The 13,864-nt window shown below is 43.5% G+C and overlaps 2 protein-coding genes across 2 annotated transcripts in view; one reads left to right on the top strand and one right to left on the bottom strand.

The window, feature by feature from the left end:
* Positions 1-9,836, top strand: part of HK3 (hexokinase 3) — a 330,397-nt gene extending 320,561 nt beyond the window's left edge. The window contains exon 19 of the mRNA XM_086931767.1: positions 3,552-9,836. Within this exon, the coding sequence (XP_086787893.1) occupies positions 3,552-3,696 (145 nt within the window). The 3' untranslated portion in view covers positions 3,697-9,836. The remainder of the gene's footprint in view (positions 1-3,551) is intronic.
* Positions 6,368-13,864, bottom strand: part of UNC5A (unc-5 netrin receptor A) — a 909,459-nt gene continuing 901,962 nt past the window's right edge. The window contains exon 16 of the mRNA XM_086931766.1: positions 6,368-13,679. Coding sequence (XP_086787892.1) covers positions 13,514-13,679 — 166 coding nt within the window. The 3' untranslated portion in view covers positions 6,368-13,513. The remainder of the gene's footprint in view (positions 13,680-13,864) is intronic.

The raw sequence follows: 13,864 nt of genomic DNA, 5'->3' as shown, positions 1-13,864 counted from the left end.
GGATGTGGGGTCACTGGGACCTGGAAAAAATGATCTAAGCAAACATACAGGAGAAAATTAAGAAAAAAAACACGGTCAAAAGGGTACAAACAACTGTGAATATTTGTCCCTACATCAATCATCCACCCCATCAATATTTTTTGACCACTTATGGACAGTAGCATAGGTTCCTCAACTATGTCAAGTTTGTTATAAGCAGCACTGTCCCCTCCTACTTTCATTGTCCAAACTATGTGTCCTTCACCTAGTGACCTCTGCAAATACTCTCCAGGGGTCTGACCTTGGTCCTCTCCCTTTCTCACTTTACATGATCTCCAGCATCGGACTGGTAACGCGGGCAGTCGGGCATTGGCCGAAGGGCCGGCGCCTAAGGGTCACCAGTGGGCCGTTTTTTGTCAAACGGCCCACAGAGCCTTATTGTCTTCCCCTACAGGCCACTGTAAGGGGTGGGGGGCAGCATCATGAGCATGGAGGCTCGGAGGGCGTTGCTTTCAGCAGCCTCGCTAGGCCAATATTGTTCTGTCCGCTTCAGACTTTATCTGGGCTCCCTTGGGCACGGCACAGATGCCCAGAAGCAACGTCCCACCCCCCTGCTGTGGGCCATCATCACCTCGGCTCCCCTGCTTTTGTTCACCCCTCCCCTGAGGCCACAGTTGCCTGGGCTGGGGAGAGTAAGTGAATGGCCCTGCTGAGGGCCTGTTGTTGCCAACTTGGCTACAGTGTCTTTCAGGCCTTGGTGGGGGGGGGGGGGGGGGGGGGGTGGATGTTTGCATAAACCTCGCCATGGAGCACCTTTTTCAGAGCGGAAAATTGAGATAATGTAATGTTAGAGTCAGAGCTGCCGAATGTGGAACTATGGAAATAGGTTCGAGTCCCAGCCTCACCGCAACATCCTGTGAATCTGGGCAAATTACTTATTTGCGCAAAGGCCTAAAATAAAAATGAATTTAATCTTCTGTAATGTAAGCGGTGCTCATATAATTGCGCCCTTTGGCCGAGTGTATGCTATTTAAAACTACAATAAAAGAACATAACCCTGTTTGCTCATTTTTTAAGAATCTGCGAAGGCTGGAACTTAATAATAAGAGAGGATTCTCTATTTAATAATAAAAAAGTATGTATTCCTTCTTAACATGGATTTTCTTCCTTTGTTTAGTTTTAACTATCAGTCGTGGATCATTAAAGAAGCTTCAGATCACATTTTAAACTGCTTTCACCGTACGTTTACGGTTTAAACATTTAAAGTACATATCCATTGAGGGAGAAAATACCAGCTTAAGGAGATTTTGTTCATTATCGTACTGGCAAGGGCATTAAAATACTGGTAATGCTGGTTAAAAAAAACAGGCAGGTGGCAAACATAGCCATATCAGGAGTTGTGGCCTTTGGGCCTCTTTATTTCACTTAGCTCGCCCAGCCAAAACATGGTGCTTCTAGTTTTCACCTATGTTTCTGCTCTATGAGCTTTAAAATACATAATTTATTGTACATTTTTCTAAAATGAGCCAGTTGAGACTAGTCAAATGCTGTTTCGTGAATGGGTGTGATAAAGGAATGTGGGCCACTTTTTTGGGAGTGCCCAGGCCGAATTGTGATCCCAATCCGACCTTGATGATCTCACCTGGAGAAATCATCCAACCTGGTTTCTCTGATCCCCCACTTGACAGACAACAGCCCAATGTTCTCTTTTGAAGTCCTCACCTAAAGCCCGCTGCACCAGTCGCCTCGCTGGCATCGAGTACTGTTTCATATTATGATGCCTGATAGCCATCCCACGTCTCATCAAAATCGCCTACTTTTCTTTATCTATCGCACCCGCCACAACTCCTTCCTAAATCTGTTTTGCCTTTACGGCTGCCATGTCACCTATTATTGCATTGGTCTTCTGCAGCCTGATTTACCTCCCACTCCGTCATCAGCACAGCGCCACCGCAGCTGATGATGGAGCGGTTCCGTCATCAGCAGGGGAGGGCTTAATATAGTGCTCTTGTCTGGGAGACACCACCATCCATATTACAATGCAGGCCGTGATAAGCCTTTCCATGGCGGCATTGTCGCCATGGAAAGGCTGGCGGTTCCTGCTGTGGGGGTCCCGTTGCGGGCCCCCAGTGTGTTGGGAGGGTGGGGGTAACCCCTGCTTTTACATGTACAATGTGGCAGGCACCGCATGGTGCCTGTCACGTTGTGCATGTAAAAGCACAACATGTATATTTGGCATTGCGGTGGGTGCTGCTTGCAGCACCGCCCGCCACAATGTCAAATATACAGGATGCACCCGCCACACTGGCGGGCGCATCCTAATTGTTGTGGTGGGACTGCCGCAACTATTGCGGGCGGTCCTTTTAGCAGCTGCGATGGCTGGCGGACTTTGTCCGCCCGCCATCGTAATCGGCCCCTTTGATGGTGTTGCCAATTCCTGATGTTAAAAGCTCTCTTCATTGAGCAATGCTTGGTTTTAAGGTTTTATTTGATTTTGCAATTTCTTTTCCGTTGTGACCTTTTTTATGCACTTATATGGCTATTTTAACCGAATAAAGTTATTACTTACTATCATCAAGTAGAGCTCTCCTGCAGCGACAGACTTTGTATCAAATAATATCCCAGTATGCCAGCCCACTGTACATTTGTGTGTTGAAGTAGCACTCTGAGATACCCTTCTGAATGTGTACTCTATTTATCAAGATCTGTGTACTTCTGGACACATGTATTCTCCTCTAGATTACATGATCTGATTCAAGTAGATTTTTTGTGCACAAGCTAGTTTGACGTTATTGAGACTCGCTGTATCCAAGCCCATGGCGGAACTATAAAGTATGGCGCGGATGCGTTCACTGTACTGTAGTTGCCTTTGAGAGGACAGGACCAAGAGTAAGCATTTGTTCCTCCACTCAGTCAGTGAAGTTGTGAGGCTTATGCACTGAAGCCGGCCAGCGTCCAAAACTTACTGGAGTGCTTGGTGCTAGAGTCTACCGAGAAAATGATGGTCTAAACTAGACCTTGGTGACATTTTAATTATGCTGGAGTAATCAGAGTAATTTCAGTAATTTCGCGTTACTCTTTTCAGGCACATCAGAGTAATTTCAGTAATTTCGCGTTACTCTTTTCAGGCACAATTACCACAAATTACAATAACAGACAAGCACTAGTATTGGCTTTTGAGTTTTGGTTGCTTTATTTAATGCTGTGGTAATTTCCACTGTATTTATAGGTATGGCTGCAGTCTCCAACCTGCAGAAAAACAATACAATTAGTGTTCTTTTTGCATTTCTATCAACTGTATTCTTTTAGACCTGCCTTCTTTTCCCTATCATTACTCAAATCCAAGTCTGAATTCAGGTGATCAGACCACTCCTTTCTATATTTTTGATTCACTCATTGACCTTATTATGTTTGTGTAGTCACTCCATACCTACATCTTGCTATCACCTAGAAAGAATGCTTTTTCTTTCTCTGCCCGCTGAAGCAATCTTTGCTTTCCCTTTAATCTCAGACTCCCACTCAAAGAGCAGCATAGCCACGCAAGCCACTGACCATCTCTTCTCATGTTGCAGCTTCTCCCAGGTTGTTGAGGACACGGTGAGGACTCTGGCCCCCTGCTGCGATGTCACCTTCATGCAGTCCGAAGATGGGTCCGGTAAAGGAGCAGCTCTGATCACCGCCGTGGCCTGCCGCATGTTGCAAGAGGGCCAGGCCTGAGTCCATATAATGCTGTTCAGTGTCCACTGAGTCCAGACTGGTACTCACCTTGGCCCACTCACTCTGAAATATGGAAGCCCAGAAAAGAGTGATGTTGCAACACCCAGCACTTACCAGTCCTGGAACTCAACTCTCGATCTGAACTTTTTGGAATCGTTTATATATTTGGAGCACTTTGATTTCTCGCTTTTTTATTTTTTTTTAAAAGAGAGGCGTGGATCTCTTCGAGGTCAACTGATGTTTTAACTGTATATGCATAAGGAACAAAGATTTGTTTAAATTTTCTAAATGGTTAAATATGATATGTTGTGGGAACTTATAAAGTGTATTTTGTGAATATAGCCTGCTGTGGGTAAAACAACAATGCTATTTTAATGCAGTAGAACCTGCTGCAAAGGGCTATTCAAGTTGTTAAGGCCTTCTACCTCAGTTATAGGCTCAAACCACAGTTGAGGCCCTAGAATGGGCGAGAGGGCTTTTAATCACTGGTATGGCCCAAGGCAGAGGGGCTGTAATGCTATTAGAACATTCGACCTGCTGAAAGTGGAATGTTTTCAGTTAAAAGTGAGAAACAGGAAGAAAAACATTGGAACGTTGGAGCAGCAGCCATACCAGCCAGTATCGGGCCTCTGTTGCTCCATTATCTTGAATTAATCTTGCAGTATTCTAATAAGACACACATTGTGTAACCAGATGATTGAAGCAACACAGGGCATACAGTGCAGGTCTTGGTGGAGTTGTAGAGGTGGCAACACCTCAAGGCTCCAACTACAGCTTAACGTAGTGCCAAGTTCGGACAGACTCCATGGAGCGTGGTTGTAACCCTATATAAATATTACATGTATATTTATTTGACTGTCTGAAGAACATTGTGCTGCATGTAGTTGTAGGCTCTGAGCAAGTATACCAACCTTTGAAGCTTGGTGCAGCTGAGTTCAACATTTGTGTAGCTCTATGTATCTCTACATCTGTGTGTATCAGCAGTTCTCTGCAGCATTGTGCAGTTTTGGAGCAATGTGCTGTGCACATCTGTACAGTGATCCATACTGTAAACCAGGGTGTGCTCTGTGGCCTTAGCAGTGACGTCTTAGATAAAAGGGAGACAAAGAACAGAACAATAGCCCTGTACAGAGTCAGTGCAGTCACACAAACAGTGGCATAAGAGAGGTTTTGTGCAGTCGGGCAAGCTGTGGTCCTATGGGGGATGAGTTCAGTGGTGCAAGCACTGGCCTTAGATACGGTGTGTCCAGTCCATCATCTACCTGGTGTTAACCAAGACGCAGGTTCTGACTCTCAGGCGGGATCTGTATAGCTAGGGCCGTCTTAACAGCATTATAGGCCTCCGGGCAAAACAGTGCACTAGGCGATGCCTACACAACCACTCACAGGAATAAAAATGTTTAACGGAAAATGTGCATTAAACTCTGGTCTGCATAGTGCCTCTATGCTTGTGGGGACCCCGTGCACCTGCCTAGCGTGTCCATGCATTAAGCGGCACTGTGTATAGCCACCCTATGTAATCTGTCTGCTGAGACCTATGGGTGGCCCATTTGTAGTGACTTCTGACCAACCTCTAGGCGGTGATAACTGGGGTCTGCTTGCAGCGACCTCTGGAAAGAATGTGTGGAGTAGGTGTATGTGTGCAATGACCCCTGAGTGACGTGACCTATGTCCAGCCTGTGTGTCGTAGCCTCTGTGCAGCCTGCTATTCCGCTCTGTACAGGAACACATATCCTACTCACTGTTGTTATACCTCCTCTTATCCCGGTACTTACTTCAGGTCCCCTTTCCAATTGGGACCACACCTGTGTACTACAGTCAAACAGAAGTTGGTGCAATAAGAAAAAAACACAATTGTCAGAAAACACACTAAAGGTGCATTATTTGTATTTTTACTCTTTGAATGCTGCTCACCTTTGAATTATGTTCCAAGAAAGTATTACAGGCAGAAGCACATCTTGAAAATGCCTCAGGTCTTTTTTTTTAACTGTATAGCATTTCTCAGAAACATAATGTACTATGACCTTTCTGAAAGCTGCTTCACATCAGCCCTTTGCCTTTAGATCTGTGTTCTGTACCCCTCAGCTAAGTTCGATTCCCTTGGGAGAGAAAAATGCCTTAGAGGTGGTGTGAAACATTCAGCCTCTGAAAACACAGAGCCACTAACAAGGAAGACATTTTAGGGGGCGGAGTGGTTGGAGGGGGACTGAGGTAGTGGGATTAAGGCAGAATTGGTCAATCTCTGGAGAAGAGGTAGAATTTAGCATGCCTCCCTTTTAATTTCCTCAAAACTATAGTTTAAGGAAATACAATCAAATTTGGGTTAAAACGAGAAAAGTGCAATCATATGACAGGTGTGAAACTTACATTGTGAAAAATATGTAGAGGGGCCAACACAGGATGGAAACAACAAAAAGAATAACAGTGGTGGATCTCAAACTAAGAGGGTGAATGTTACTGAATGGACCTAGACTGAGGTGCACAGCAGACCAAAGGTGTCAGAAAACACATATTAACCCTTTCAGTGGCTTCCCTCTACTATAGTTGTCTTAAGAGAACAACTGTCATAAATATTGAGGTTAAGATAGGGGGGAGGTTGAGAGTGGGTAACCTCACATTGCGCCAAAAAGACATTAACAAAATAAAAGACACAATTTTTCCAATCTATATATATATATATAGAGAGAATTTATTTACAGCGTTGTCAGCTGCGAGGACCGCTCCCCCTCCGCACGGTTTTCTGACTATATACACACACACATAAATATATATATATATATATATGTACATAAGGCCAAGTTGTATGAATTGAATGCACTTGAATACAAAAAAAAACTCTTTACACAACACTTCAGTTTATTTCATTTTTTTAAAATAATTTGATCTTTCCCTCGACAAAAAAACATAAAACACGTCAACACAGAAGGATAATGTGCCGAGGGCCGGCCATTGCATATACAGGTGGACTAGTGCTGGCTCTGTCCGGATATGTGTCTGTGGGACCATCACTTATTTATATACCTCTGTTGCAACACTCTGTGGTGCAAGGCTGTGCCGCCTCAACACCTAGGCTCAGCATAACTGTTTCTTTACAGACCTCCCTCAGGGGCGGCCCTCTGGTATCCAACGACTGATATGTGCTGCGACTAAAGTGCCCCTGGGCTCAAGTCCCCAAGAAAACTCCCCCAGTGACAGGGATGGTGCTCTGTTCGTCATAAGCCCTCCCGCATGGATTATACGATTGCTGTGACTCTCCACCTCAATTACGCGTATCATAAGGAATAAACAGACGTTTCCACTTTATCACAGCTCAACTGTGGAGCAATCTCTAGGTGCATCTGCGAAGCCAGCCTAATCTGCTTAGATTTTGGAAGGAGCTTTAAACATGGTCATTTTCTAGCCCATTATGATATGTTTACTTTGTATACCTTTCTCCAGAACTACTCATTAGACAGTGCTTTGATATTAGTGCCAAGACGCCGTTGGCCTTCGAGCACTTTAGAAGTTTAATCAATATCAATATGACTGGCCACTTCCAGTATAAGCATTACAGAATGCTTACATGAAATATGCTATTAATATTATTATAAGCATGTTACGATTGCGACATTAAATATGCAGATGGTAAGGCTGCTTAGCTCCATTATATACATGATGACATTGTCTTTATTAAAAATCTGGATGGTCATTTCCACCCTACTCCTTTATACTGCTGGTCGTTTAGTGAGCCAATAGCCTCTCTCCCTGATTAAAAATTATAATGCAGTGAGGCAAAGGCAGTGGTTGTCGGCAAAATGGATAATATGGCTGTCCCCACTCATTACAAGGCTCTGCAGTAGTATCTTAACTGCGGTTAGTGCCACCAAGTAATGATGTGAAGGAGGACAGACATGCAAGACATTTTTTCCTTTAAGATCAAAGGCTCTCCCCATCTGCCATTTGGAATCCTCTCCATTGTCCCAATTTTCTCCCTGATTCTTTAATTAAAAAAGTGGGTAGGTCAAGGTTGTAGTATTCATGAGGAAGGGTTGCATGCACTAAAGCTAGGCCCAGTGGAACTATGCGATTTTGAGGTTGTGGCGTTTTCAGCATAATCACAGATTTATGCAAATGCTACTTAATCAGCCATCTGCTGTATAATCTGTAGATTTCAACTAAAGTATTGTGTTTCTTGCTCAAGCAGATCAAAGTTACTAAATGCGCAGCAACATGTGTTTCTGCTCAGTGAAAGGCCCTTTCCAAAGGTTGACCTTTTGTTGTTCAATTCTGTATTTTAGTGTCAAAGTAGTACTGATGAGGTGAAACCTTTGCCCACATGGTAGGTCCGCATAGTGTTAACATGTGTAAACATTCCAAAATAATGAGGCAATACTTGCACTAAATATGCCACATTATGTCACATAATTTGCCTTTTCTTGCCACGTAATATACCACGTAATATAGTCAATCCTGCCACATAATGTGGTCTTTCTCTGCCACATAATTTCAGTGGTCCTGATTTAAGCATACCTTGCACCAGGAATGATTCTTTCTGACTCTGGTGTGTCCTACTGAGTTCCAGGAGGGCTAAATTCATGCCAGATTTCCATTATAAAATTGATTATGCATATCAGTCCCATTTATATTAACTTCATATGCATTTATTTTACGAGGATATCCTGACAATCTGACATTGATCCTTCCGCACCTATCTTGGGCATGGCTACCCGATTAGCTGATAAAGATATGGACAGATAGGTGAGGACCTGGAGAGCAAACACTACCTTCACTACATATTTGTGATAGTATTGGTAATGAAAAGGCATGTCACTATCTTTACGGTGGAGAAATGGCCTCCACTGTATCTTTCTCTACCACCCTCAAAGGTTTACTCATTGGGGGGCTGGTCTCTATGTAGGCCTCTGGCACTGAGGTTTGTGAGAAGCCTTTGTGGTGCTCAGGTCACAAATGAGATGTGGGCACCCTTTCTGGTTTTAACGCAATACATGGTGGCAGCTAAAGGTACCAGCCTTAGCAAGACTAAGCCTGCTTTTCTGCTATATACATATTTTTAGCAGTGGTTGTGTGGGACCCTGAAAAAAAGCGGGGCCTTGGGAAAGTAGCCCCGGCTGCTCCCCACTAGCGTTGGCCCTGCTAGCATCACAAGAGAAGTAGCTGTTTCTTTGTTCACTAAGGCCCTGTGGGGAATTTTTCCTCAGGCTCCAAGGGGGCACAATGCATGCGGGGAGGCATTCCAACATTGGTGACCTGGCTTTCATTCTCTAGGCAAGGGTCTCTAAACTGAGTATTGGGGCCCCTTTCCCATTCTCTTGGGGGGAGTTGCATGGCTGTAACAAAAAGGAAGACTGTAGCTTACTTAGCCACTTCCTAGATGTTTTAGAGAAACAATTCAACCTACCAATGCACTTAGCGAAACACCATTTTAAATAGATAACTGAGGATTATAGCAGGTTTGAAACGTAAAACACATTAATGTGAGGGAATAAAAGGTAACACCGAACTACACTTTTTGCCACTATTTCTTGGATAATAAAACCCCCTGAAGCTGACATGCCAAAGTCACTAAGATATTTTGACTCCCTCGCTCACAGAAAATTCATTTTTATATACTTGAAAAAATAAGAAAATAGGCTACACAAAGTGTTGACTATTTTTTCCTTCAAGAGGGCCACTCCTGTCCAGTACTACTTACAATACTTGCCTCACTCGCAGTTATTTAGACTGCATTTATTTATTGTGATATGAAAAAAGCACAGATTAGCAGGTTTGTGTACATTTCTCAGAGGAAATACCCTCAAGATACTGCACTGCCTTAATTTTCTTGTAACATCCAACATTTGACTCAATGATTGTCAGAAAGGTTTGCAATTTTTGGAGCTATGTAATTATTTTATGGCGGAGGACTCAGCATGAAATAGTAAGTCATATTCTGCAGGGACATTGTAAAGGGCCAGTGCAGTGGACTGGAAAAAGGTGATCCTGCCACCTCCCATTCAACTGATATGTTTGGAGAGGTGACAGAAACTCTCAAGGTTCCTTTAACTGCTGTTCTTGATTAGCTCGAAAGTGCTACTGGCAAACGTTATGTACAATGCTTAATCTTGCACACATTTGAGGTAAATAAACATATTTTTAGACAATCTTGGGAGTGGTTATTGATTTTTCTTTGACTTGAGTTACAGTAATGGTTCTGATCTGGTTTGGAAGGGAAACTGGTAGCTGAAGGTATAATGGGCCCGCGGCAGTGCTCTTTGGACAGCAGTCAAAGAACACTTTCGGGCAAAAGTGTGCCCATTTCACACCTGGCATGGAGCATAATACGAGATTAGAACACTAGTCTTCGAGGCAGATATGTGTCATATTATATTGTGGACTGCTTAAGGTATGTTGTTTCTTCGTATGCAGATATCGTCTGCTTCATAGCAATAAATAATTTTAGATACTTTTAATATGACAGTTTTCCTGTTTCCATGCCCTGTAGATAACAGGTGCTTCTATAACCCAATACAATCGTACTTAACCTACCAACTTCAAAAACATAGAATGCTAACTTGCCTATGTTTAGGATTGAACGCAGGGACTGCCCTTCACAGCAGATGTCAGATGGAAGCGTGTTACAAACCAAGCCCTCTTACAGCTACTCCGGGAGCTTGCCCCTCTCAGAGGTGTACTGCCCAGCCACAGCCCTTAAGGCCTTTGACGGGCAAGGGCATGGACTAAATGCTCCAGCCTCTCTGTTGGCTTGTATTTCTCTTCCCACATGGGGGAACTGCATTTTGCTGGATTTCGGAATGAAATACAGGGCCACAGCATTTTTGTAGGGAAATGTTCAGGTAAGGTTGAGACAGCCAGTCTCTATTTTGGAGCCTGTGTTTATGTAAAACAACATTTGCATTCTATGTTCCGTGTGGAAACATAGTAGCTAAAACATCTTTTGCAAAACATGGTCTTCAAAACTTAAAGTAACAAAATTCCAACTTCTTGAAAAAAGTTCACCCTGCATCTCAAACTAGTATCCAGCCCTCCCCCAACTATGATAGAAATGGAGCAACCAGTGCCGGATTAAACCCCGTGTAGGCCTTTAGGCAGTCGATATAGCTGGCCCCTCTCAACAATTATCTCCTAATACCCAGTGCACCAGTTACAAACTGACAGCTGCCAGAAGATGAGCTTTTAAGAGACAACCTGTTATGTGAATCTTATGTTTCGGGTTAATGTACTTCAAGTTGTTAATGGGTACATTGCATTAATATAGTATTTTCTCTAGAGTGTCCCTTATGTAAAGTTTTCGTTTCTTTGAGTTGATTCAATTTTTTTCTATCTTTTGGAAACAATATTCAACAAAGCTTGATTGCGATTTTCTTTCATGATCAAATCAATATTATTTTGATCCATTGTCGCGGGCCCCTAAAAGGAGTGTGGCCCAAAGGCCGGGGCCTACTTTGCCTATTTGGTAATCCAGAACTGGGAACAATAGTAGATAAACCCAGTCTTGAAATAGGCGATATTGAATTTGGCTGGATTTAGAAATTGAATGCAGATAAAAAATACTGTGCGATATTTATATAAGGTGGATATTTGGTAGGGGGGGGGTGCATAGGGGGAGGGGGCAGCATTGGTACTAGTTTGCTCCAAATGGCGAAGACCACGCAGCAGCCATATTTATCACAGCACTTTCGTCAAAAAGCCTCAATTGTCGGGGCACATTTATTTCCACCAAATGTGGCATAAATATATTTATATCTTTGTAATGTATCAGGGGACACAGCTGCAGTAATCATATTCATTTATTACAGCAAAGTATTAGTGAAACCAGTTTTCTATTTCACACATGAATATAGATGTGTGACACCCCGATCACTCAAAAAGTAAACATATTCAGGAGAAATATTATATTGCGTATCATTTCCTCTCGATATGTGTTATTTGAGTAATATTGTAGTCACTCATGAATAAAATCATGTAGCCAAATGTAAAATGGGTTTCATTAATAGACGGGGAATTTAAATTAAGTGATTGCCGGCCTCACAAATAGGACGTGGTGAGAGATGGAAAGTAATTTAATGATTCTAATTATTGCTCGGATACGATGGGGAGTCAGATTTGCGAAGATGGATTTACAAATGAATTTAGATGGTGTTAGGGGTATTTTTAGGATGCAAACACTCTGTGCTAGAGGCGAGGGTGGGAGTCTGAAATGAGTCAATACCGTAAGATTTTAGGGAGAAAGTGAAATAAATGAGGCAGGAGGTCACTTTCTCAGGGAAATTAAAAGGCTGAGTTAATTAACCGCAGGAACAAGGATGGTGCAATATTGTCAAAAATAAATTACACCTTTCTGTTATTAAAAAAAAAAAACGCTATGTTTTCATGCACAGTTACATCACATAAAATCGCCTGACCCGGCTTTGAATCAAAACCTTATGGCAAGTGAAGTAGGTGCAAGTAAGGGGCTAAGTGGTATATCGAGTCATACACCTATAGATAACATATGTAAACAGTCGCAACCCGTGCAGGTAAGAGCGGTAGTGCGGGGTTTGGGGAGGGGGGGGGGAAATCAGCAGACGACCATGAGGGAACATTACATTAATCATTCATTTCCCTTGTCGTGCCAAACCACCCCCCTCCCCCCACCCAGCCTCACCGCCCTTACCTAAAAAGGCCGCGGTTGTATGTAAATGCATCTTAAGTGGCTGGCTTCTGTACACATATACATTTGTACTGGAGGATTTCCCACAATGCACAGAGCCTCATCCCTTGTCACTCATTTGCTACAAAACTCTATATTTAGTAACGGGCACATTTGTGGCGCAATTTGTCAGAGTTGGGCTGTGGTTTCCATTGACCTATGGAGAAGAAGATGGGTATGAAACTTTGCAGATACTTCAAGGTGGTAGTGGAAGGGGTGAATATCAGGGATGCAATTTTGCCAGACGTTTGGTTGTGGGGTCTTTCAACCAAGGGCTGTTGCTTTTCATTCTCTTAGGAGTCTTTCAGGAAGTTAGATACCAACCTTCTCACGGCCTTTGAGGTCACAGCAGCCACCACCTTCTTTAGTGAAATGGTCGTGAAATGGGCATTAGTGCTTAATAAATACAGTTTTCAATTGAAGGGGGTGGATAGGGATCTCATTAAAACAGAGAAAATAGGCCTATATCCGAGTGCTGAGGAGGGGGAGTGGAGCGCTAGGGCCTTTTCGAATGAGTCTTGGCATATTCCCAACACGTGTCCCCTTTGGGGTTGGGACGTGGTGTCTATGGCATGAAATAAAGCTCTCGGGAGCGTCTAAGAGTTGTGTCCTCATGTTCGTCTGACGCATCTTTCCTCGTTGGATTTGGGAATACCAGCTGTGCACCGTGGCCCGTGGGCGCCACAGTGTGCATTACAATTTGCACCCTCATCTCTTTCACCTTCCAGGTTCCTTTGAGTCCTGAAACCTTGTAGAAAAGTTTGTAGAAGTAGCAGTTGACAGTCCTCTATTTCTCACCAACCTCACCTGAAAACTCCGACTTTAGAACCATGACACATAATCGTGGTCGTAGAGTGTTTTTAGCTCTCTGCTGTACCTGGTATCTGAAGGTCGAGGAGGCTGAAGTGCTATCAAGGTCAATGATGCTGACCCTTCTAGTACTTTTGAGCCCATGATTGAAGCTCACCTGGACCTAGAAGGACTGCATCATATTTACTACAAAAGCTTGCTCACATCTCTCAGAAGAAGAGCTGGTGTGAGGGACTGGTGGTCCCTGCGTGGTCCCTTTATGTCCATGTTCATTGGCCACATGACGCACAAGGCTCAGTATGCAGTCTGCAGCTGCCTTCAGCACTCAGCTTCCGACACCATGAAGAGAACAGGCTCCTGCTTGCCGATGTCTGCTACGGCATTCGCTAGCTGGTTGAGGTTCCCATTAGGGAAGTGCCGGGCCTCCCACAGGTTTAAGATCATGGCTGTTGGGCTGGGTTTTGAGGCAAAAAAGCTCATATGGCTGTTGGGGAAAAAGAGATACAGTTAGGAAGAGGTAAGCAACACAAGTAAAGTATAATTCTCTATAAGGACTTCCAACAAGCTTAAGTCTTTTTAGGTTTGACGTGTGATGGTGCTTGCACCGTTCACTGCAAACTTATAGTAGTCTATTCTTTTAATACATGCATACATAACAAGAGGAAGAAT

This window comes from Lissotriton vulgaris, chromosome 7 (genome assembly GCF_964263255.1).
Source record: "Lissotriton vulgaris chromosome 7, aLisVul1.2, whole genome shotgun sequence".
Classification (NCBI taxonomy): Eukaryota; Metazoa; Chordata; class Amphibia; order Caudata; family Salamandridae; genus Lissotriton; species Lissotriton vulgaris.
Note: the sequence above shows the minus strand (reverse complement) of the source record. Positions and strands in the feature narration are given on the sequence as shown.